At 48.5% G+C, this 24,839-nt stretch overlaps 1 protein-coding gene across 3 annotated transcripts; it reads left to right on the top strand.

The window, feature by feature from the left end:
• The first annotated feature begins 639 nt into the window (after window positions 1-639).
• Window positions 640-24,839, top strand: DNPEP (aspartyl aminopeptidase). Of its 3 annotated transcripts, XM_086338540.1 has the most exons (16): window positions 640-788; window positions 11,363-11,410; window positions 12,264-12,357; window positions 12,444-12,532; window positions 12,628-12,741; window positions 12,915-13,040; window positions 13,261-13,391; window positions 13,698-13,773; window positions 13,882-13,989; window positions 15,035-15,112; window positions 16,039-16,122; window positions 16,834-16,994; window positions 17,419-17,458; window positions 17,582-17,683; window positions 24,170-24,337; window positions 24,702-24,839. In XM_086338540.1, exons 1-16 carry the CDS (start codon window positions 729-731, stop codon window positions 24,750-24,752), a joined length of 1,530 nt encoding a protein of 509 aa, XP_086194666.1. In that variant the 5' UTR covers window positions 640-728; the 3' UTR covers window positions 24,753-24,839. The 3 variants fall into 3 exon arrangements, 2 of the variants coding, with proteins under 2 accessions (XP_086194666.1, XP_086194654.1); XR_015141578.1 differs by lacking the exons at window positions 640-788; window positions 11,363-11,410 and adding an exon at window positions 11,629-11,662 and having other exon boundaries at window positions 23,851-24,337; XM_086338528.1 differs by lacking the exons at window positions 640-788; window positions 11,363-11,410 and adding an exon at window positions 11,629-11,662.

Below are 24,839 nucleotides of genomic sequence, written 5' to 3' on the forward strand. Positions count from 1 at the left end.
CCTGGGGCAGATGGGGCTCGCCGACTCAGGCAGGGGAAATCCTGCCAGACCACATACCATTTTTCTGTCTTCAGGGCCTGTCATTGCTACCGTGTGTGCTCCTCCCTACAACCCCATCTCCCTTAGATCTCAGAGCCCTTGTCAGGGAACATTACACAAAGGATGTGTCTCCAGCATCCTCCCAGCAGGCTGGGAGCTCCTCTGGGCAGGAAACGAGTTTTATTCAGATGGACAAGAGCCTGACCTGCAACAGATGCCACAGAACATGCTTGTGGAGTGAATAAATGAATGGATGGCTGGAGCCAGCCAAACCTCTCATTCACATACTCTTGTACCCAGAAAAATCTTTGAGTGCTTACTATGTGTCAGTAGATACTAAGGATTCAGCCTGAACAAAGTGGATGTGGGCTGTGCCCTCCTGGAGCTCGCATTCTGCAGGTAGGGGGGTTGGATATGGACCCATGGAGCCCCCGGAATACAGGACAGCCTCCCCCAGGCCAAGGGTTATCCTTTAGACCCTGGGCCACAGTAGGCTACCCCCTGAAGCCCGGGTGCTGTGAGGCCCTTACTATTTCAGATTGCATTGATGATGTCATAATGGGCCCTGTGGGATGGACCGAGGACCCTGCAGGTCGCAGCAGAGGAGCCAAAGCAGGAGAAGGAGCTGGTGGTGCCCATTCGACCTCCAACAGACCTAGCTTCAGCTCCAGAGGAGGCAGCAGGTGACCATGGCACTCAGCCTCTCTGCCACGTCCATTCCCAACAACTGGCTCCCAGGCTACCCTGAGGTAACCAGGCCTGTGTTCTAAGGCTGTCTTGGTGGGAGCACCCCAGCCAGTCCAGAGCGCCAAGCTGTGAGCCATGCACTGCCCGGGGGATAAAAAGATGACCAGGACTTCAGGCAGGGACCCTCAAGTTGCTGACACACTAGACCTTGAGCAAGTGGCTTCCCAGAACATAATCACTGTCCTCTTGGCTAACTTGGGCATAGCGGTGAGCTAAGTGGTGATGAAAATAACTCCAGTCCAGTGGTTAGGACTCGGCGCTTTCACTGCTGAGGGTGTGGGTTCAATCCCTGGTTGGGAAACTAAGGTCCCAAAAGCCTCATAGCATGGCCAAAAAAAAAAAAAGGAAATAACTCCATACAGCCCCATCTCGTTCCCTGGCTTCTCCCGTGTCATCCCTGAGCATTGCACTGTGCTCAAGGGCTGCCCTTGACACTCTTGGTTTGGAGAATCTAGTGTTTCTCAGAATGTCTAAAGGTAGAATTATTTGCAGCATGGTTAAAAACGCACATCACTGGGCCTTCGTGTAAATCTTTCAAAGCAGAATTTTCAAGGGTAGGGCTCATGAATCTGCATTTTAAAAAACACTCAGTAATTCTTACCTTAAGCACTGTCCTAGGGTGGAAATGCCTACCAGAGTCCCCGAGTCCCATGTCTGACTGACCAGGGTTGGCTAGTTTCTCTGTCCAGAGATGGGTATCGGCTTTTGATATTGTATTACTGATGAAAAGCCATGATTTAGAGGCTACTGGCGGCCAGCCGTCACTTGGAAGGAATCAGTGGCCACCGAGAACAGAATTCTCTATCTTTTCGACTCATCTATAAAATGCTTACCTGAGCAGACACTGTTTAAAGGCCATTAAAATACCAGACACAGAATAAGCCAGTCTCTGGGACTTTATAGACATATTTACTCAAACCCAAGTGCTTGCAAAGAGTAAATAATAGGGAAGCAAAATGAGCAGCACCCCTAGAAATACGAACTGAAAGTAAACAGCCCTGTTCACTAAAATAAACAGGACAAATCCTGCAAGGATTAAATGACCTCCAGTAAGAGAGGCTCAGAGCCAGCAATGCTCACTCCATCTTGGCTCCCGGAAGAAGGGGAGCTAAGAGCCTGTCCCCGCCACCTGGGGGCATCAGCTGGGGCAGCGGGGGGCAGGGAGGGACATTAGGAGGTCAGGGTCAGGTCTCCAAGGGCAGACAGTAGTTTTGGGGGTATGAGTGCTTCCCAGAACTCCCTGGCAGCCTGCCACAGGGCCTGAAACCTCCAAGATTAAAGGCCTCTGGTAAAATGCACATTTTCTGGAGGTATAGCACCTCAAGTCACTACTATTTGTGATTTATTCATTAATTTCCCAAATGTTTGTTTAGCACTTACTGTGTTTCAGGCCCTGTGCCAGTCACTAAAGATATCAAGGTGAGTAAGGCATAAACCTGCTCTCAAGTTGCTCACAGTTTAGTATGAGAGATAAGACTGAGGAAATAATAATAGCTAACTTTTTCTTGGGCTGCCTAGTTGGTGCTAGTGTTAAAGAACCTGCCTGACAATGCAGGAGACGTAAGAGACGTGGGTTCGATCCCCAGGTTGGGAAGATTCCCAGCAGAGGGCATGGCAACCCACTCCAGTGTTCTTGCCTGGAGAATCCCATGGACAGAGGAGCCTGGTGGGCTACAGTCCATAGGGTCACAAAGAGTCGGACACAACTGAAGTGACTTAGCATGCATGCAACATGCTTAAAAAGCAACATGCTTTTCTTAATCTTTTTTTAATTGAAGTATAAATTTACAATTCTGTGTTAATTTCAGGTGTATAGCAAAATGATTCAGTTATATATATATATATATTCCTTTTCAGATTCTTCTCCATGATAGGTTATTACAAGATATTGAATATAGTTCCCTGTGCTATACACTAGGTCCTTATTGTTCACCTACTTTCCATATAGTAGGGTGTAAGCATAGCTAACATTTATTGATCATTTATTATTTGACCAGGCTTAATGATAAGCACCTCACACACATTATGTCATTTAATCCTCCTAACGTTATCTTATTACTCTTACTTTTCCTCATTTTGCTTCCCTTGTGGTCCAGCTGGTAAAGAATCTGGCTGCAATGGAGGACACCTGGGTTCGATCCCTGGGTGAGAAGATGCCCTGGAGAAGAGAAGGGCTACCCACTCCAGTATTCTGGCCTGGAGAATTCCAGGGACTGTACAGTCCATGGGGTCACAAAGAGTCAGACACGACCGAGCAACTTTCACTTTCCCCCATTTTACAGATGAGGGAATTGAGGTTCAGCATCTGTTGATGTTGGTATGATGGTAAATGTTTAACAGCTTGCTTTCTGGAGGAAAACAAAGCCCTGGTTTGTAGGATGTGCCATTCACCGTAGTGTGGATTCTCCCAGGCCAGTCTCAAGCCACCAGCCTGCTGTCACTGAATGTGGAGTTGGAAGGGGTGGGAGCGTGAGCTGCCTCCAGCATAGCACTGCAATGGCCAATCGACAGAGGAGCCAGAACTTGAACCTAGGGGTGTTTGATCCTGAGCCCTCGCACATAACCAGTCTGTTACACTGTCAGTAACTAAACAAGGTCACTGACATTTGAGAGGGAAACACCTCAAGACTGGTGTGAAGTTCTGGTTTTACAGTGCCCCGTAAAACTCCCAAGGTTAATAAGCAGCACTTCCCTGTATCTCTTTGTTTTAATCACCAACAGAAACAGTTGTTTTTCTTTGGAGGGTCATGAAAAAAAAAAAAAAACTTTTTATCTTGAAACAATTACACATCTGCAGAAATAGAGAGGCCCCATGTACTCTTCATCAGATATCCCCCAGTGGTTCCCTGTTACACGACTACAATACAATACCACAACCGGGCCAATGATGTTGGGGAAGTGTGTGTGTATAGTTCTATGTCATGTTATCCAAGATTACCAGATATTACAAATACAGGACACTCAGTTAAAAATTTGTTTTTGGTGTAAGTGTGAAAGTGCAGGTGTTACTTGCTTGATTGTGTCCAACTCTTTGTGACCCTATGGACTGTAGCCCACCAGGCTCCTCTGTCCATGGAATTTTCCGGGCAAGAATACTGGAGTGGGTTGCCATGCCCCCCTCCAGGGATCTTCCCAACCCAGGGATGAACCCAGCTCTCCTGAATTGCAGGCAGATTCTTTACCGTCTGAGCCACCAGGGAATCCCATGCACTCTTTGGGACACACTTAGATTAAGAAGTTATCCTTTGTTTATCTGGAATTCAAACTTCACTGGGTGTCCTGTATTTCAACAGGTATCTCTCAAACTTTATCACATGTGTAATCATGCAACCACTATCATAATCAAGGTGTGGAACCATTCCACCACCATCAAGTTATTCCCTGTGGTGCTCTTTGAGAGTCATGCCCATCCCTTTCTCCGCCTTCCTTGGCCCTTGGCAACCACTCCTCTGTTCTCCAAGTCTATAATTTTGTCATTTTCTTAGCTTAGCGTAATGCCTGTGAGATCCATCCAAGTTGCTGTGGTTAGCGGTAGTTTGTTCCTTTTTATTGCTGGGGATTATTCTATGAGGACCATTTCTTGTTATTACTTTTTGGCTGCACTGGGTCTTAGTTGTGGGCTGTGGGTGCTTCACTGGGGTGCGCAGGCTTACTCTAGCTGTGGCCCAAGGACTTCTCCTTGTGGTGGGATGAGAGGCACTTCTCACAAATAACAGAAATTTTATTCCTCAACAGTCCTGTGGTTAAGGGGCTTTCCAGGTGGCGCAGTTAGTAAAGAATCCACTAGCCATTGCAGGAGACGCAAAAGACAAGGGTTTGATCCCTGGGTCAGGAAGATTCCCTGGAGAAGGGAATGGCTACCCACTCCAGTATCTTTGCCTGGGAAATCCCATGGACAGAGGAGCCTGGCGGGCTATAGTTCATGCGGTCGCAAAAGTGTTGGACACAACTGAGCGACTAAATAACAACAATAATTAGAAGACTGTGGAATATTTTCTCACATGGCTATATAATACTTTTGCCAGTCATTTGTAGTTGGACACTTAAGTTGTTTCAGTTCACTATTCTGAATGACACTACACTGAAAAAGCAGTTTACATCTGAATCTGTGTACCTGCATTTCAATCCTGAAGATAAATGTTAAGGTTTGAGTTGCTGTATCAAAGGATAGAGTCCCTGATGGCTTAGACAGTAAAGAATCTGCCCAAAATGCAGGAGGCCTGGATTAGATCCCTGGGTCAGGATGATCCCCTGGAGAAGGGCATGGCAACCCACACTAGGATTCTTGCCTAGAGAATTCCATGGACAGAGGAGCCTGGCAGGCTACAGCCCATGGGGTTGAAGAGAATCAGACACGACTGAGCATGCACACAGTTGTCAATATCCAGTGGTTAAGACTCCACACTTTCACTCCTGGCGCCCGGGTTCAATCCTTGGTCAGGGAACTAAGATCCCACAAGCCACATAGTGCAGAGAAAAAAAAAAATAAAATTAATTCACCTAATAAATATTCATTATTCATCTACTATGTGCCAGGTACAGACATGAGGCATGGGGAGCTGGCTGAGTCAGTCAGGGTTTTCGCCAGGCAAGTAAGCAAACCTAGAGTGAGCCAAGGACTGGAGGCGTGTGCAAGGGAGTGATTACAATGATGGAGCAGATGAGTTGTACCGAGTTGGAGGTGAGTGAAGAGGAGGGGAGTGAGGAATAGGGAAGAGGTAGGATCAATAGTTTTTAGCTCATGTGCGGGTAAGGAATTAACAGAGTTGAGTGCATTTTTCTGAAGCTTTTCCTGTCTCATTCCCAATTTATTTTTTGTTTAAAATATCAATATCAAAAGACAATTTCCATATCAGAGGGTAATACAGCTTTGGGGGGGCATTTTTTAATTTTTAAAAATATGTATTTATGTATTACCCTGTGCCAGGTGTTAGCTGCAGCGTGTGGAATCTTCAGTCTTTGTTGTGGCATGCAGGATCTTTAGTTGGGACCTGGGAACTCTTAATTGTGACATGTGAGATCTAGTTCCTTGATCAGGGGTCGAATCCAAGCCCTCTGCATTGAGTGCAGCGTCTTGGCCACTGGATCACCAGGGAAGCCCCACGTGGGGCTTTTTTTTTTAACTGAAAGCTGTAGGGTTAAACCCTAACCAACAAATGCTACCAACTCAATCACGGTGCAGAAACGACAAACATTTAGTCACAGAAAGCACTCAAAGATTATTTTGCCACCTGTTACTTCTTAGTTTCAGTTTTAGTTTTTTTTAAAAAAACTTTTTCGTATTTACTTTTTAAAAGCTTTACTATGTACACACATAGAAAAAAATTCAAAAACTGCAGAAGGATTTATAGGAATCCTTTTCATAGGATAAAGGAAGTTTCCCTCTACCCTCAACTCTCACCTATCACTTTTCTCCTTCCTAGAGTCAGTTACCATTTTTTGTGTGCTTCCTGACATGTCTTAAACATGTAGGAATATGTAGTCGGATATTTATACACATGAATGACAGCACACCATAACTGCCATTCTGCACCACTTGTTTTTTCACTTAATAATATATCTTGGAAGTTGTACCTGTACAGGCACTCATTCTTTTTAACTAAATAAAATGCTTTTTCAAACCTCCCTCCTGCAGCCTTGGTTGAAAATTATAATCTTGCCTGAGCAACTCTCCTCCAGGCACTCTGGGATTTGTAGATCTTACACAGCTGAGTCTTGCTCGGAAAACAGGACTTGAGCAGAAAACACGTGTTGGAAACTTAAGTGGCCATCCAACAACGACATAAGAGAACAAATTGTGCCGTGTTATGCAAGACCCAGAAGTGAATTATTTACTTAGTTAAACAACCGAGATATCTACCAGCTATGAGGTACCCAGGACTGTCTTAGCATCAGGAAATCAAGGTCTTCTGATTTAGCTTCTCACTGTACGCATTTTAGCAGACAGGGCAGGACACACACACACACACACACACACACACACACACACACTCACACTCACTCTAAATGCCTTCTCCCTACAGCATTGCTTTGGTCTTCTCTATCCCAAATGTATTATGTGACAAATTACTACGTAGGAACCATCTCTCATAAACTGATCAGAAAGGACACACATATCAAATCAACTCACACTGAAATGTGTAACAGATTGCTGTGTTAACACAGGCATTTGCACTTAAATGGTTGTTCAACCAAAAAGATAAATAATAAATGGTAGCATTGTAAACACCAGATAAGGACTGGTGGGGAAGATTTTCTTGAGGAGGCTGAAGGCAAGACTGATTCTCAGAGACATTTTTTGGATAGATGAGGTCCCTTCTTGACTCTTCACTTCACACCCAATGCCATTTCCTTATCCAGAGATGGCCACTCTCCTTCCAAACACATTGCCATGAATTTACATACATATTTATATAAAATCTAGAAATTTAGCTCATTGTGTGAGTTTTACCAAAATACTCTTGTTCTATAAACATTATTCTGGAAATAGCTCTTTTCCTCCCTCAACAGTATATTTGGTACTTTTTCCTATCATAATACATCAAGATTGACCTCACATCATTTCTTAGTGCCACAAGGTACTCTGAAACATTTTGTCTCAAACTTTAATGTGAATACAAATCATCTAGGGATCTCCTTAACATGCAGCTCTGATTTGGTAGATCTGAGGTAAGCCCTGAGATTCTGAATTTCTGAAAAATTCCCAGGTCAACCAATCACACCTTGCAGAACAGAGGTGTAGAGTATGGGCGAAGTGGTGTGTTAGAGTCAGCTTGGACCAGCTCATAAGAACTGACCGTCAAATTTCTAGGAATTTTGTGATCCTATTGTTAAACACAGCAATCCTTAAAAATGAAATTATATAAACTTACAACCAAAGAAATTATATTGAAATAGAGGTTATAAATACTCAAAAATCATCACTTTCTTAATTATTTTACTACAAATCTATGTTCCTGAGGTTATTTGTGTCTATTTGCATCCGTTTGGTAGAAATCTACACAATGGTTTGCTTTTCCAAATTCCTTCTCAATTCCACTTTCAGTTCATGTTGGCAGTCTAGAATTAGCCATAGGGAGTGTTTATACCACAGAATTGGGTAGAAAGACATACATGACCCCAGGCTTTCTCCTACATTTGATATTACCAATCTTTTTCATTTTTGCTAATCTGACAAATCAAAAATGCTATCTCACTTTTAACATGCATTTCCCTGGCTATTTGAGATTGGGTCACACAGATGCTCATTCCTAGTAATTTAACAGTTTCTCTTGTTCTGGTAAATAGGACCTTTTTATGATTATATTTTCTGTTTGATTATTGTACAGGAAAGCCGATGATTTTTCAAATCAGGCCACCCCTTCTTCCAGTTCTAACAGCTCGTCAGTTTATTGTCTTGGTAATTACGAAAGTGAAAGTGGAAGTTGCTCAGTCCTGTCCAACTTTTGCAACCCCATACAGTCCATGGAATTCTCCAGGCCAGAACACTGGAGTGGGTAGCCATTCCCTTCTCCAGGGGATCTTCCCAACCCAGGGATCAAAGCAAGATCCTCCTGTATTGCAGACGGATTCTTTACAAGCTGAGTCACAAGGGAAGCCCTTGGTAAAAAAAATATAACCCACAAATAGGGACAGATTATGCTTTTACATATAAAATCGTTTTCTGGCACTGGCTCTGACTTCGGATCCACATTGATTACCAGTGATAACAGCTCATCAGCTTCTGATTTGAACAGGGATACTTCTGTATTTCCCCACAATGTCTGCTCTAGATTTCTGGAAAACAGCCTTTATCCTTTCTCTTCTCGTTTCTTGAGAGGATTTTGGTTTTGTTTTTTGTTTGGTTTTTTGGTGGTTCTTTTTTTTTTTTTCGGCTGTGCTTGAACCTGCACTCTTGGCAGTGAAAGTGTGGAGTCCTAACCACTGGACCGCTAGGGAATTCCCTGGTTTTGTTTTTATTAAGACTGGATGTTCAATTTTTCAAACATTTACTTTCACTTTCACTTTTTAAGTTTTGCATTTTATTGATATTTGAATTGCTCACATTAATGTGTATTTTTTAAAAAACATGATACATTTTACTTTTTATTTGAATTGTTTTTATTTATTTTTTATTCAAGTACAATTGATTTGCAATTGCTGTGAACAAGTACTCTTCTTTGTGATCAGAACATTAAAGAGTTCTGAGCTAAGTCTCCCTCCCTTACCCTGTTTGCATCCCTGTTTTTGCTCTTGTCACTGTCCTTGAATGTGTTCCTCCACCAGTAGCCAGCCTCTGGCTCCTCAGAGAGCAAGAATGTTCTCTTCATGTCCCACTCAGCAGTGAATTTTTATACATAATGGCATTCCAGGGAACAATGAGGGAACGCCATGAATTTAACCCATCACCTAGTGTGTATATTCCTGAATGTGCTTAGTCGCTCTGTTGGGTCCTACTCTTTGCAACCCCATGGACTGTAGCCCGCCAGGCTCCTCTGCCCATGGGGATTCTCCAGGCAAGAATACTGGAGTGGGTTGCCATGCCCTGCTCCAGGGGAATCTTCCCAACCCAGGAATTGAACCACAGTCTCCTGCATTGCAGGTGGATTCTTTAACAGCTGAGCTACCAGGGAAGCTCATATTCCTGAATACGACATTGCAATATCTATTCCTTTGAATTGAGGGCCGCAGGATCTTTCCAACTACTCCTCACTCCCTTGACGTTCCTGCTACTGCTACTGCTAAGTCACATCAGTTGTGTCTGACTCTGTGCGACCCCATAGATGGCAGCCCACCAGGCTCCCGTCCCTGGGATTCTCCAGGCAAGAATACTGGAGTGGGTTGCCATTGATATTCCTACTCCAGTACATAAACAGCAGATTGCTCCATCAACCTGTAATCCCTGGAATGTTTTTAACACCCCTGGTAATTGGCCCCTGTGTTGAACCTAGGGACCATCAAGAGTCCTGATCAGAGTCAATGGCTAGGCAAGGACCTGGGTTTGTTTTTTTTTTTTTTTTTTTTAATGTTAACTATACTCCAGTAAAAATTGGAGTATAGTTTACAATGTTGTGTTACTTTCTGCTGTACAGCAAAGTGAATGTTATACATATACATATATACACTCCTTTTTAAGATTCTTTTCCCATATAGATCATTACAGAGTACTGAGTAGAGTTCCCTGTGCTATACAGTAGGTGCTTATTATCTATTTTATATACAGTAGTGTTTATATTGGAGAAGGCAATGGCACCCCACTCCAGTACTCTTGCCTGGAAAATCCCATGGACGGAGGAGCCTGGTAGGCTACAGTCCATGGGGTTGCTAAGAGTTGGACACGACTGAGCGACTTCACTTTCACTTTTCACTTTCATGCGTTGGAGGAGGAAATGGCAACCCACTCCAGTGTTCTTGCCTGGAGAATCCCAGGGACAGAGGAGCCTGGTGGGCTTCCATCTATGGGGTCGAACAGAGTCGGACACGACTGATTCGACTTAGCAGTAACAGCAGCAGCAGTGTTTATACGTCAATCCCAATCTCTGATCTTATCCCTCCCCTCCTTCCTCCTTGGGAACCATAAGTTTGTTTTCTACATTTGTGACCATAGTTCTGTTTTGTAAATAAGTTGATTTGTAGCATATTTTTAGATTCCACATATAAGTGATGTCATATATTTGCCTTTCTTTGCCTTACCTCACTAAGTATGACAATCTCTGGGTCCATCCTTCTCATTGCAAATGGCATTGTATTATTGGGTTTTTTTATGACTGGGTAATATTCCATTGTATATATGTACCACATCTTCTTTATCCATTGATGCACATTTAGGTAGCGTCCATGTCCCAGCTATTGGAAATAGGGCTGCAGTGAACATTGGGATGCATGCATCTTTTCTCTCTCTCTCTTTTTTTAAAATACTGATTTGGCTGTGCCGGGTCTTAGTTGTGGCATGTGGAATCTTTTTGTTGCTGAGTAGTGGCGCAGGCTTAGTTGTCTGCAACATGTGGAATCTTAGTTTCCGACCACGGATCAAAACCACATCCGCTGCACTGGAAGGCAGAGTCTGGTTAACCACGGAAGCACCAGGGAAGTCCCATGTATCTTTTGAAATATGACTTTCTCCAGATATATGGCCAGGAGTGGGATTGCTGGGCATACACCGTATGTTAGCTCTACTTTTAGTTTTCTAAGGAACCTCCATACTGTTCTCCCTAGTGGATAGACCAATTTACATTCCCACCAACAGTGTAAGGGGATTCCCTTTTCTCCACACCCTCTGCAGCATTGACTGTAGATTTTAAAGTGATGGCCATTATGACCAAATGTGTTCCTGGGTTTTAAAAATTGCTACTTAACACTCTTGACATAGGAATATTGGAATTGCCTACAAGAATATATGGAGTTTGTCTTTTTCTGTCCTTTTTTTTTCCCTTCACAGCTGCTTTCGAGATCTAGTTCACTGACCAGGGACGGTAAAGATATAAAGTTGAAAGGGCAATGAAGATTAAACTACCTAGCGCATTAAGCTTTATTATAAAGCTAAAACTTATCGTCAGCCCTCCATAAACATTAACCATGTTGCTTTTATTACCACCAGAGTGCCTGTGGGGAGAGAGAGCACTTTGTACAACACCCAGGTGACCAGGTGAGCTGGCGGAGGCGTTTTCTCCTGGACTCCCTAACTTGGGGGTTGGGGGTTAAAGAATCGGGCCGGCCGTTCCAGGCTGTCCTAGCACCTCCGGGTCGGCAGAGGGCGTCCGCCACCCCCCGTAGAAGGGGCGGAGGGCGGGGCGGGGCGAGCCTCAGGGCCGGGGCGGGGCTATAGCGGCGGGAGTAGGGGCGGGCTGTGCGCAGGGGCCGGGCACTCGGACGCAGGCTAACACGTAAGGCCATGCAGGTAGGTGGTCTCTGTTCGTCCCCGACGAACTTCGATCCTAGACCCGCCCAGGTGCCCGCCCGGGTCCAAGCTCAGCAGCGTGCTTGCTGATGTGGGGGGCTCCCCTCGACCCTAAACGAAACCGAAAGTCTGATACCAAGTGACTTTACCTTCCCGGGTTGTTCAGGGGTGAGACCCAGGTGGGGTGTTCCCTAGGGGACAGGGCTTTGGTTCTGGGGTGGGGTCACGCATGTGGTGTACGGGCCGGCTCAGAGTTAGGGGCCTCTGATTGCGAGCTCAGAGTTTGGGAACTGACCGGGATTTCCAGCTAGTCGGTCACGTGGGGATGGACTTGGTGGGGCCGGACTGAAACTCGGATTAGGGGGCGGGCCGTCTGGGACCGGCTGGGCCCAGAGCGCAGCGGGAGGGTTGTGATACTTTCCGGTGGGTTGGAGCCCGGCCTTCTGCGTCTCTTGGTGTGGGGACAGGGGCGGAAGCCGAGGTCTGAGCCTGCGAGCCCTCACTCGGTGGGGATTGGCTGGAGAGGTTCCCGAAGCCGAGATGGGTCAGGGGTCCTAGACCTCGTAAGCGTATGAGCGCCCCCCCGACCCCCGTCCCCTAGGTGGCCATGAGCGGCAGGGCCCGCAAAGAGGCGGTGCAGGCCGCGGCCCGGGAACTGCTCAAGTTCGTCAACCGGAGCCCCTCTCCTTTCCACGGTGAGTGACCAGGGCAGGGGGCGGGTAGGGAGCCGGTGTGCCTCCTCCCGGCTTCGATCAACCGTGAGAGGGTTCTTTCCCTACAGCGGTGGCCGAGTGCCGCAGTCGCCTCCTCCAGGCCGGCTTCCATGAACTCAAGGAGACCGAGAGCTGGGATATCAAGCCGGAGAGCAAGGTACTGGGGATGGGGTGGGGGCGGAGAGGTAGGAACCTGGGCTGGGGCTCTAAGTCCTGTGCTCTGGCTAATCCAGCTCGAAACCCCCACCCCAGTACTTCCTGACCAGGAACTCCTCCACCATCATCGCATTTGCTGTGGGGGGCCAGTACGTTCCCGGCAATGGTTTCAGCCTCATTGGGGCCCACACGGACAGTCCCTGCCTCCGGGTAAGGAAGAGGGGCTGCCCGGGAGAAGGGAGGCATCAGGGGGTGTGCAGAGAAGACTTGTCAGCTCCTTCCTCCACTCTTGGGGCCCTTCTGTGTCACACTACCCGTCCTCTCGGCGCCAAATCATGCCGCCTGGCCTTTTCTGAATTCTTGTTCCCGGCTGTCCCACTCAGGTGAAACGGCGCTCTCGCCGCAGCCAGGTGGGCTTCCAGCAGGTTGGTGTGGAGACCTATGGTGGTGGGATCTGGAGCACCTGGTTTGACCGTGACCTGACCTTGGCTGGACGTGTCATTGTCAAGGTGGGGACTGGGGTTGGATCTGGGAGGCCCTGAGCTTCAGCTGCCTGAAGAATGACTGTCACCTCCCTTCAGGGAACCTGCAGAGAGCCCCCCAGGGAAAGGGGGAAGGGGCAGCCTGGGTCAGAGGACCACCTTGGTTAGTCTGGGCGAAGTAGGGGATTTAACCAGCTGCAGACGCAGGGCCCCCCAGCCTGGGCTGACCCTGCCTGTTTGGCCACAGTGCCCTACCTCAGGCCGGCTGGAGCAGCGGCTGGTGCACGTGGACAGGCCCATTCTTCGCATCCCGCACCTGGCCATCCACCTGCAGAGAAATGTCAATGAGAATTTTGGGCCCAACGTGGAGATGCACTTGTGAGACAGGGTGAAGGTGGTGGTGGCCTGGAGCTGGGGAGGGTGTGGCGTGGGTGATGGTGGGGGGTGCCTGCTGGGATCTCGGAGACCACTCCCTAATGGTGGCCATGGTCAAGTTCTACCCCAGGGACCCAGCAGATGTCCAGGGCCCTGAGAGCTCTGCTTTGCTGAGAGGGAGCTGGGAATTGAGGGACTGGGGCAGTTCCCCATCAGGGGATGCCTGAGCGCAGGGTCCTGATGCAGGGTGTCCCACCTGCTGTGCCCTCCAGCACTCCCCCCACGTCCCCCTCACATGTCTTCCCGCAGGGTCCCCATTCTTGCCACATCCATCCAGGAGGAGCTGGAGAAGGGGACTCCTGAGCCAGGCCCCCTCAATGCTACAGTAAGAGCCACCTGCTCGTGGGGAGGGGCGCAGGGGGGAAGAGACTGGTTCCGGAGAAGGGGAGAGAGTGCGGAGTGAGCCCTCCTCTCAGCACCCCCTGCCCTGCAGGATGAGCGGCACCACTCGGTCCTCACGTCCCTTCTCTGCGCCCATCTGGGGCTGAGCCCCGAGGACATCTTGGAGATGGAACTGTGTCTCGCCGACACTCAGCCAGCGGTGAGGAACTCATGGGTGGGGACCCTGGGATTCCAGCCGGCGCGAGCATGTCTCCTCCTGAAGCGCTCATCACCTCTGCCAGTCCTTCGATTATACTCATCCCTGTTCTCCCTCATAGCTCAGTTGATAAAGAATCTGCCTGCAATGCAGGAGACCCCAGTTCGATTCCTGGGTCCATGCGCTGGAGAAGGGATCAGCTACCCACTCCAGTATTCTTGGGCTTCCCTGTGGCTCAGCTGGTAAAGAATCTGCCTGTAATGCAGGAGACCTGGGTTTGATCCCTAGGTTGGGAAGATTACCAGGAGAAGGGAATGGCTACCCACTTCAGTATTCTGGCTTGGAGAATTCCATGGACTGTATAGTCCATGGGGTTGCAAAGAGTCAACACGACTGAGTGGCTTTCACTTTCACTTCACTGTTTTCCCAGTAGAGACCACCCCGCTCTGCTTTCATGCAGTGGTTCTCGAAAACAGCAGGTTTCCCACGCCAGGTCTGCCTACTCGGGCTGTTTGGGGTGGGGGCATAAGCTTTCCACAACTTCCAGAGGAGTTTCTGCTACTGGGGTCCCTGTCCACTTTGACCTGTGCTGGCTCCAAACCTCTGAGGACGGGAGGCCTGGACGGGCACCGCCCCCGCTTCCTGGAGCCTGTCCTTGTATCTCTCCCAGTTGCTGACCGTAGGAGATGGCCATGTCTTTGGATGCTCGCCCATGTTTGACATGTGCTCAGCTTCTATTTCTTGCCTAGTCTCCTCTGTTTAGTTCCTTGGCGTTCTCCTTTTCTTGTTTGGTCTCTCCCTTGTCCTGTCCCGTAGGAACTGGTCAGGAACCGCAGGCCTGCACCCTCCTGTCCCTCAGCTCCAGCCTGGCCCTTCTCCATCCTCCTCTCAGCTCAGCAAAGAGGGCTGAGTGCTCTAGGCCAGAGGCTGGGAGAGGTTGGGCAAGGAACCAAGGAGATGTATTCAAACGCAGCTCTTAGGGAGCAGGGAGAAGAGGCTGAGTCCTGGGGAGGGGATGAAGATCAGGATGACCATCCTGTCTTTCTAGGTCCTGGGTGGTGCCTATGAGGAGTTCATCTTTGCCCCTCGGCTGGACAACCTGCACAGCTGCTTCTGTGCCCTGCAGGTGAGGAGCGGGGCACTCCCAGGAGCACTGCGCGGGAGGACCGCCTTGAGTCCTATGGGTCATAAGACCCCTGATGCGGGTGGACCATGGGGAGAGGCCTAAATGCCGCAGCCTCAGTGTCGCTCCTCTGGGCCCCATCTTTGCACTGGCTGGGCTGGAGGGATGAGGTCCACAGGAGGGTTGTTCAGGGCCTCACAGATACTTGTCCTGCTTCCAAGTTAAGCTCTGCTTTAAAGGAAAGACCCTAGCATCCTGTATAGCAGTATCTTCCCCTCCCTTTAACCTTCCCCCCCAAGCCCTGGCTTAAGCCCACCCAGCCGCCTTTGAGCCTTGGCATCTCATTGGGTGGCTGCATTGATATTCCCCACCTTCTTTCTACCCTGGTCACTTCCTCCTCCTCCTCACCTATCACCCGTGCTCTTCCCTCTGTCCTTTCCATTCTCCCCTTTGCACCCCGTCCTGTTCTCAGAGACAGGCTTTTGGCTGTAACTGAGACCAGAGCCAGACCTGGGATTCATAGCCACTTGCACCGCCAGCCAGCCAGTCACATCACCTCAACGGAGTCACAGTCACCTCTTTGGCCCTTAGTGTCCTTGCCGAGACCAACTAGTTTACATGACCTGTCTGGTCCTTTTGACTTGCTAGGGTTCTCAGCCCTTCCTCTCCATCTTACACACCCTCCTGCCTTTTGTGTGGGAAGGCATGTGAGGGAGGAGAGGGAGCTTTTCCCCCATCTCGTCGAAAAGGCCCCCCGCATGTCTTCCCACCCGGCAGCGCCCTGAGAGATGCAGCCCGGTGACCGCTGGAGCCCGCTTCACTCGGGCCTTGATGGTGGGAGGCGAGCAAGTGAGCCTCCCAGGTGTTGGTGGGCTGAGTTATGGAAGGAGGAGTGGGGAGGACAATGCTTTTGCCTGCTCTCCCAACAGGCCTTGATCGATTCCTGCTCAGCCCCTGCCTCCCTGGCCGCGGATCCCCACGTGCGCATGATCGCCCTCTACGACAATGAAGAGGTGCTTGGGGAGCTCTGGGGAGGGTCTCCTCCGGGGAGTCTTGTGCAGCCAGTGGTGTCCAGCAGCTGCCACGGGCCAGGGCTCTTCTGGAGGCTCCAGGGATGAGCCAGACACTGCCTGTGCTTGCTCAGCTCTCGGTGTGCCCTCTGGCTCAGCTTGTACCTGCTCCTAGTGTGACGACAACTCCCATGTCTCTGGGTGCCACGTGGTGAGTTCCTGGAGGACAGGGACTCTGCCCTTTCGCACTAGCAGCCCCAGGGCCTGGCGCAGGCTGGGTCCTCACCCTGCCTGGGTTGGGGTGCTTGGGTTAGGGTGCCAGCTGAGACGCCTACACAGCTACACAGCTTCCTGTAACCGCACACGTCAGGGTTAGCAGCTCCTGTCACATGCACGAAAGAAGATTGACCAGGGAGTTGGGGCACCTGGGCTTGAACCCCAGATGGTCAGGGGATAAGGAAGGCAGCCAGGAATGGAAGTGGACTGGACAATTCTCTTTCTCCCCTGGACATGGCCAAGCATTAGACGGTGGCCCCAGCTCACCATCAGCTTTTCGGTGGTATAGGGTTGGGGAAGTGGCTGATAACAGTCCGCATTCCCACCCACTGATTAAGTGGGGGTTCTGAGCCAGTTTGGGCAGTGGGCCCCTCTTCCTGGCCTCCATCTCCAGACTCCCAGACCAGACCCCCAGAGCCGGGCCTCTGTTGTCACCAGGTGGGGTCAGAGAGCGCACAGGGCGCACAGTCACTGCTGACGGAGCTGGTGCTGCGGCGGATCTCGGCTTCGCCCCAGCACCTGACGGCCTTCGAGGAAGCCATCCCCAAGTCCTACATGATCAGCGCAGACATGGCCCATGCCGTGCACCCCAACTACCTGTGAGTCTCCTGCACTGGGCATACAGGCCTCACATAGCTGGAGACTGGAGCGCGGCCTGCCTTCAGGCTCAGCCCTGGGCTTGGGGCTCCGCCTCTCCCCTTCCCCTTCCTCCTCATTCTGCCAGGAGGTTCCGTGGGGATTTCCTTTTGACTGCTCTGTAGCCTGACTTGGTCAAAGTCACGTCATGCCTAACCCATCCAAAGAGGCTCTGTCTACAGACTTACTTCTGCACACGCCCCCCCGCCCGCCCCCCACCCCCGCCCCCCGTTGCAAGAGGCTGCCTGGAGCCCTGTGTTTAGCTTGACTCTGAGGTCCTGCAGGCTGGGTGGGAAAGAATGCCGTATTAGCAATGTCTGCCGTGAGCGAGTGGTGCGTGTTGACAGCTGTTGTTGGCCATCCCTGGCCCTTCTCGGTCTCTTACAGGGACAAGCATGAGGAGAACCACAGGCCCTTATTCCACAAGGTGAGGCGCTCCTGCTTCTCCTCTGGTGTCTGGAGGCCTGACTGTTTCCAGGCCCCGTCCTGTTCCTCTGGACCTATCAGGCATCTCTGCCTCCCTCTCAACTCCTGGTTTCCCTCTCCCCAGGGCCCTGTGATCAAGGTGAACAGCAAGCAACGCTATGCCTCAAATGCGGTTTCAGAGGCCCTGATCCGAGAGGTGGCCAGCAGTGTCGGGGTGCCCCTGCAGGTGAGGATGGACCCTGCCTGGGAAGGTGGGGTGGGGGGCACAGGCAGATGGTCCCCCAGTAAGGAGGGCCTGGTAGACAGTCTTTAGTGGAGGAGGGTCCTAGTTGAGTGAGGAGCAGTGGGGTTGGATATACCCCCACCAGAGCCAGGAACTGTTCCCAGAGCCAGGAACAGTTCTGGTTCTGACGGGATGCTAGTCCTGTGACCCTGGACTCGTCTCCTGATTTCCCTTGATTTTGTTTCCACTCCTGGAAAATGGGGTTAAAGGTGCAGTGTCCTCGTGGCACATGGAGAGTTAGTCCTACCGCTTTCCCACCCAGCACCTCCAGCTCCCCTGTGTCTCTCTTACACGCCCTGGGGGCTTCCATAAGAGAAGTTCAGGGCCAGGAAACCTGGAACTCATTGTCACTCTTGCTTTGGCAACGGCCCATCTAGTCAGAGAGAGAGGGAGGGAGGGAAAAATATGCAATGATTAAGATCTATGTTAGGATAATAAATGTTTCAAGGGCTGGAGCCCAGGTGGTCCGGTGATAGACATAGCAGGGAGGTCCTGATAAGTTAGGACTAGACATGCTGAACTCCAGCCTAGGGCTCGCTCTGCCCATATAGCTTCCCCCACCTCACACTGTAGAACTGAGTTGTTCCATTCTCAGTAAGGCCTCTCTGAGGAGGTGACATTTGAGCTGAGACCTAAGCATTGAGAATGAGGCTGCTATGAGTAAATAGCATCCCTGCCTGAGGATGAGAATTAGTCACTTAGTCGTGTCTGAGTCTTTGTGACCCCATGGACTACAGCCCGCCAGGCTCCGCTGTCCATGGAATTCTCTAGGCAAGAATACTGGAGTGGCTTGCCATTTCCTTCTCCAGGGGATCTTTCTGACCCAGGGATTGAACCCGAGTCTCCTGCATTGCAGGCAAATTCTTTACTGTCTGAGCCACCAGGGAAGCCCCAAGGCAAAAGCCCCCAGTGGGCAGGAGTGATCTTGGTCCATTAGGAGCAGCCAGAGCTGAGAGCATGAGGGGGAGGAGCCAGTCTTGCTGGGCCTCCTAGGCAGGAAGGGTGTTTGGATCTTTTGCTAAGGCAGTAGGAGGACATTGGGGGATTTCTCTTCAACAGCTTACAGCAGAAGCAGGGCATATGTACTTTAGAAAATATAAATGGAAATGAGAAAATAAAACTTAATCCCAAGAGATTTGTACGTACTCTTCCAGATTTTTTTCTATGTATATACTTAACACACGTTTTGTTAAAAAAAAAATGAAATCATCTTGGATATATCTTCTGTTTCCTCTTTGTACTCAGTGTTCTCCATCTTTCTACTTCAGAAAATTTTAGTTTCCATAAATTTGTCTTATTTCATACACAGATCATTTTCAGTTATCCCCAAAGCATTCTTTACAGTCTGTCCCACTTTGGTTTCCAGTCCAGGATCGTGTGTTATATCTGGCTGTTTATCTAGCATAGCTACCCCACCTACTTTTGTTGTTCTTCTTCTTTTTTTAAATAACATTGACTTATTGAAGAAACCAGGCTCATCATCCCATGTGATGTCTCCTTCCTTTTTGTATTTTCCTGGTTGCTTCCTCATGGTGTCATTGAGTTTAAGCCTCTAGCCCGTGTATTTCCTGCAATCTAGAATTCATATCTAAAGGCTTGATGGATTCAGGTTAAACCTTTTTGGCCAGAAGACATCGTGAGAGGTGTGTCCTCCACGTTGTCTCACCCACACACTATCTGGGTGACTCACCCGTAGTGATAATAAGGTTGATCACCACACTGGGAGGGTTGCCCTCAGTCCCTCCGCTGCGTGGAGGTATTTCTCCTTTGACCGGACAGTAACCTGTACAAGTGATGAGCTTCCCATCAATCAGACAAGTGCTGAGTTTTAACACTAATTGATAATCCTTGCCTAAGTCCATAATTTCATCAGTGTTTACTGAAGAAATGCCCCCGTCCATTTTTTTTATTCCTTTTGCATTTATTAGCTATCATTCTTCTGTGAAGTAGAACTTTCTCCCATCCAGTAGGGCCATTTGATTATTGTGAAGGATGGTTGCTCCTGGAAAGTTAGGACAAATACTTACTGTTCCCTTTAATAACCAGTTTTCAAGGTGAAGTGTTTTAATGGCTGCCTCCCTTTTTGATGGTCTTGTAAATTGAGAATCATAGATTTCCGCTGGTTCAGGTGGATCTGGTCCACATAGTCATGTCATTTCACGCTCAAATTGTCCTGACTTTGACCAGCGGGAGTCCTTTCCACATAACTCCTGTGTTCTCTGTCATGACTCTGGGGAGTTGTCTTGCTTTTTGGCCCAAGAGGAAATTTCAGGCTCATCTTGCTCATTTCTCTCCCCAGACTTGGTGGCCTTTGATGGATATTGATGTCAGAGGCTTGTCTGGCATCATGAGTGTTCTTTGTTATTGTGGGGGCGGGGGGAGGAATGCTTTGGGGTCATTTCTAAGGACATAGGAAAAATGTACATATTTTAAAAATCGTGAGTTAATACTGCGATTCTCATTTTTAAAAAAAGAACAGTTACTACTTGGTTTTGTAATTTTCTTTTATGTGGAAAATCTTGATGTCTACCATCGTTATTATGATGGTATGTTTACCATCACATATTTACTTTTGTTTACCAGAATACAAATCAAGTAGTTTAAAACTTCCCATAGCTATATTTTTAAAACCACTAAGATTCAGATCAGATCAGATCAGATCAGTCGCTCAGTCCTGTCCGACTCTTTGCAACCCCATGAATCGCAGCACGCCAGGCCTCCCAGTCCATCACCAACTCCCGGAGTTCACTCAGACTCACGTCCATCGAGTCAGTGATGCCATCCAGCCATCTCATCCTCTGTCCTCCCCTTCTCCTCCTGCCCCCAATCCCTCCCAGCATCACAGTCTTTTCCAATGAGTCAACTCTTTGCATGAGGTGGCCAAAGTACTGGAGTTTCAGCTTTAGCATCATTCCTTCCAAAGAAATCCCAGGGCTGATCTCCTTCAGAATGAACTGGTTGGATCTCCTTGCAGGCCAAGGGACTCTCAAGAGTCTTCTCCAACACCGCAGTTCAAAAGCATCAATTCTTCAGCGCTCAGCCTTCTTCACAGTCCAAGTCTCACATCCACACATGAACACAGGAAAAACCATAGCCTTGACTAGATGGACCTTTGTTGGCAAAGTAATGTCTCTGCTTTTGAATATGCTATCTAGGTTGGTTATAACTTTCCTTCCAAGGAGTAAGTATCTTTTAATTTCATGGCTGCAGTCACCATCTGCAGTGATTTTGGAGACAAAATAAAGTCTGACACTGTTTCCACTGTTTCCCCATCTATTTCCCATGAAGTGATGGGACCGGATGCCATGATCTTCGTTTTCTAAATGTTGAGCTTTAAGCCAACTTTTTCACTCTCCACTTTCACTTTCATCAAGAGGCTTTTTAGTTCCTCTTCACTTTCTGCCATAAGGGTGGTGTCATCTGCATATCTGAGGTTATTGATATTTCTCCCTGCAATCTTGATTCCAGCTTGTGTTTCTTCCAGTCCAGCGTTTCTCATGATGTACTCTGCATATAAGTTAAATAAACAGGGTGACAATATACAGCCTTAACGAACTCCTTTTCCTATTTGGAACCAGTCTGTTGTTCCATGTCCAGTTCTAACTGTTGCTTCCTGACCTGCATACAAATTTCTCAGGAGGCAGATCAGGTGGTCTGGTATTCCCATCTCTTTCAGAATTTTCCGCAGTTTATTGTGATCCACACAGTCAAAGGCTTTGGCATAGTCAATAAAGCAGAAATAGATGCTTTTCTGGAACTCTCTTGCTTTTTCCATGATCCAGCGGATGTTGGCAATTTGATCTGTGGTTCCTCTGCCTTTTCTAAAACCAGCTTGAACATCAGGAAGTTCACGGTTCACATATTGCTGAAGCCTGGCTTGGAGAATTTTGAGCATTACTTTACTAGTGTGTGAGATGAGTGCAATTGTGCGGTCGTTTGAGCATTCTTTGGCATTGCCTTTCTTTGGGATTGGAATGAAAACTGACCTTTTTCAGTCCTGTGGCCACTGCTGAGTTTTCCAAATGTGCTGGCATATTGAGTGCAGCACTTTCACAGCATCATCTTTCAGGATTTGGAATAGCTCAACTGGAATTCTATCACCTCCACTAGATTTGTTCGTAGTGGGCTTTCTAAGGCCCACTTGACTTCACGTTCCAGGATGTCTGGCTCTAGGTCAGTGATCACACCATCATGATTATCTGGGTCGTGAAGATCTTTTTTGTACAGTTCTTCTCTGTATTCTTGCCACCTCTTCTTAATATCTTCTGCTTCTGTTAGGCCCATACTATTTCTGTCCTTTATCAAGCTCATCTTTGCATGAAATGTTCCTTTGGTATCTCTGATTTTCTTGAAGAGATCCCTAGTCTTTCCCATTCTGTTGTTTTCCTCTATTTCTTTGCATTGATCGCTGAAGAAGGCTTTCTTATCTCTTCTTGCTATTCTTTGGAACTCTGCATTCAGATGTTTATATCTTTCCTTTTCTCCTTTGCTTTTCGCTTCTCTTCTTTTCACAGCTATTTGTAAGGCCTCCCCAGACAGCCATTTTGCTTTTTTGCATTTCTTTTCCAAGGGGGTGGTCTTGATCCCTGTCTCCTGTACAGTGTCACGAACCTCATTCCATAGTTCATCAGGCACTCTATCTATCAAATCTAGGCCCTTAAATCTATTTCTCGCTTCCACTGCATAATCATAAGGGATTTGATTTAGGTCATACCTGAATGGTCTAGTGGTTTTCCCTACTTTCTTCAATTTCAGTCTGAATTTGGCAATAAGGAGTTCATGGTCTGAGCCACAGTCAGCTCCTGGTCTTGTTTTTGCTGACTGTATAGAGCTTCTCCATCTTTGGCTGCAAAGCATATAATCAATCTGATTTCGGTGTTGACCATCTGGTGATGTCCATGTATAGAGTCTTCTCTTGTGTTGTTGGAAGAGGGTGTTTGTTATGACCAGTGCATTTTCTTGGCAAAACTCTATCAGTCTTTGCCCTGCTTCATTCCGTATTCCAAGGCCAAATTTGCCTGTTACTCCAGGTGTTTCTTGCATTCCAGTCCCCTATAATGAAAAGGACATCTTTTTTGGGTGTTAGTTCTAAAAGGTCTTCTAGGTCTTCATAGAACCATTCAACTTCAGCTTCTTCAGCGTTACTGGTTGGGGCATAGACTTGGATTACTGTGATATTGAATGGTTTGCCTTGGAAACGAACAGAGATCATTTTGTCGTTTTTGAGATTGCATCCAAGTACTGCATTTCGGATTCTTTTGTTGACCGTGATGGCCACTCCATTTCTTCTGAGGGATTCCTGCCTGCAGTAGTAGATATAATGGTCATCTGAGTTAAATTCACCCATTCCAGTCCATTTCAGTTCACTGATTCCTAGAATGTCGACATTCACTCTTGCCATCTCCTGTTTGACCACTTCCAATTTGCCTTACATTCCAGGTTCCTATGCAATATTGCTCTTTATAGCATCGGACCTTGCTTCTATCACCAGTCACATCCACAGCTGGGTATTCTTTTTGCTTTGGCTCCATCCCTTCATTGTTTCTGGAGTTATTTCTCCACTGATCTCCAGTAGCATATTGGGCACCTACTGACCTGGGGAGTTTCTCTTTCAGTATCCTATCATTTTGCCTTTTCATACTGTTCATGGCGTTCTCAAGGCAAGAATATGAAGTGATTTGCCATTCCCTTCTCCAGTGGACCACATTCTGTCAGATCTCTCCGTAAGATTACTGAGTGACTTTTCTTTATGTGTGGGTGGGGTGGGGTGCATGTTACGAAGCAAGGGGACATAAAGGGTACATATATATTTCCAGTCCCCCTGCCCGCTGCTTGGGGAATGGATTGTGTGAAAGGCAGTACGAGGTAGTTAGAACTGTGCTGGTGGTAGTGCAGATGGAGAGAATGGGACCGATTCAGAATATCCTGTCCTTCGGGCCTGCCTTAGTGTCAGCCTTGTGACTTTACACCGGTCACATCCACTCTTTGGGGAGGTCGGAGTGGACATTGTACCAGACTCCTTTCAGCCCCTCAGTTCTAAGGTGACTTCCTCCTGGGTCTTAAGAAACAGGTGTTACATGTTGCTCATGAACGGCTCTCCCTCTCCGCAGGATCTCATGGTCCTTAAGAAACAGGTGTTACATGTTGCTCGTGAACGGCTCTCCCTCTCCGCAGGATCTCATGGTCCTTAAGAAAAGGTGTTACATGTTGCTCGTGAACGGCTCTCCCTCTCCGCAGGATCTCATGGTCCTTAAGAAACAGGTGTTACATGTTGCTCGTGAACGGCTCTCCCTCTCCGCAGGATCTCATGGTCCTTAAGAAACAGGTGTTACATGTTGCTCGTGAACGGCTCTCCCTCTCCGCAGGATCTCATGGTCCTTAAGAAACAGGTGTTACATGTTGCTCGTGAACGGCCCTTCCTCTCCGCAGGATCTCATGGTCCGGAATGACTCGCCCTGCGGCACCACCATCGGACCTATCTTGGCCTCTCGGTTAGGTCTGCGGGTGCTGGATTTAGGCAGCCCCCAGCTGGCCATGCATTCCATCCGGGAGACAGCCTGCACCACAGGAGTACTCCAGACCATCACTCTCTTTAAGGTGACTCTGAACCCTCTCCCCCGTCACTGTGGGAGCCAGGCTCCCTCCCCATCTGGTACCTGGATCAGTCCTGGGGCACCATCACCAAGTGAGCGGCCCGTGCACGGGGCTGGTTGTCTTAGTGCTACCGTGTAGGGAAAGTAGGGTCCCCCTTCTTCTCAAAGCTCAGGGGCCCTCATCAGCCCCCAGAGGATAATGAAAAGTTGGAGAGGAGATTGGGGATGAGAAGACTGACAGCAGTCAACTGTGGGCGAAGCAACTACGCCTTCCTCTCTTGCTGGGCTGTGTTGGTAGACAGTGAGCAGTGGGGCACCCCCCATCTGGTCTCCACTAACCGCAAATCCCATGTTGCCTTCTCTTTTAGGGCTTCTTTGAGCTGTTCCCTTCTCTGAGCCGTAGCCTCCTGGTAGACTGAGACCTCTGGAGAAACTTCTCTCACACGTGAGAGGGGAAGTTCTCAGCTGAGCTGAAGCTGGATTATTAAAGTGGATTTTTCACTCAA

The sequence above is a fragment of the Bos grunniens genome, chromosome 2, assembly GCF_055505025.1.
Source record: "Bos grunniens cultivar Pamir isolate PY7600 chromosome 2, Bosgru_T2T1.0, whole genome shotgun sequence".
Classification (NCBI taxonomy): Eukaryota; Metazoa; Chordata; class Mammalia; order Artiodactyla; family Bovidae; genus Bos; species Bos grunniens.

Coding starts and splice junctions, on each gene's coding strand:
- DNPEP (XM_086338540.1), top strand. CDS start 729: ATGGCACTCAGCCTCTCTGCCACGTCCATTCCCAACAACTGGCTCCCA. Junction 17,459..17,581: donor ACAGGCCCTTATTCCACAAG/GTGAGGCGCTCC, acceptor CCCTCTCCCCAG/GGCCCTGTGATCAAGGTGAA. Junction 24,338..24,701: donor AGACCATCACTCTCTTTAAG/GTGACTCTGAAC, acceptor CTTCTCTTTTAG/GGCTTCTTTGAGCTGTTCCC.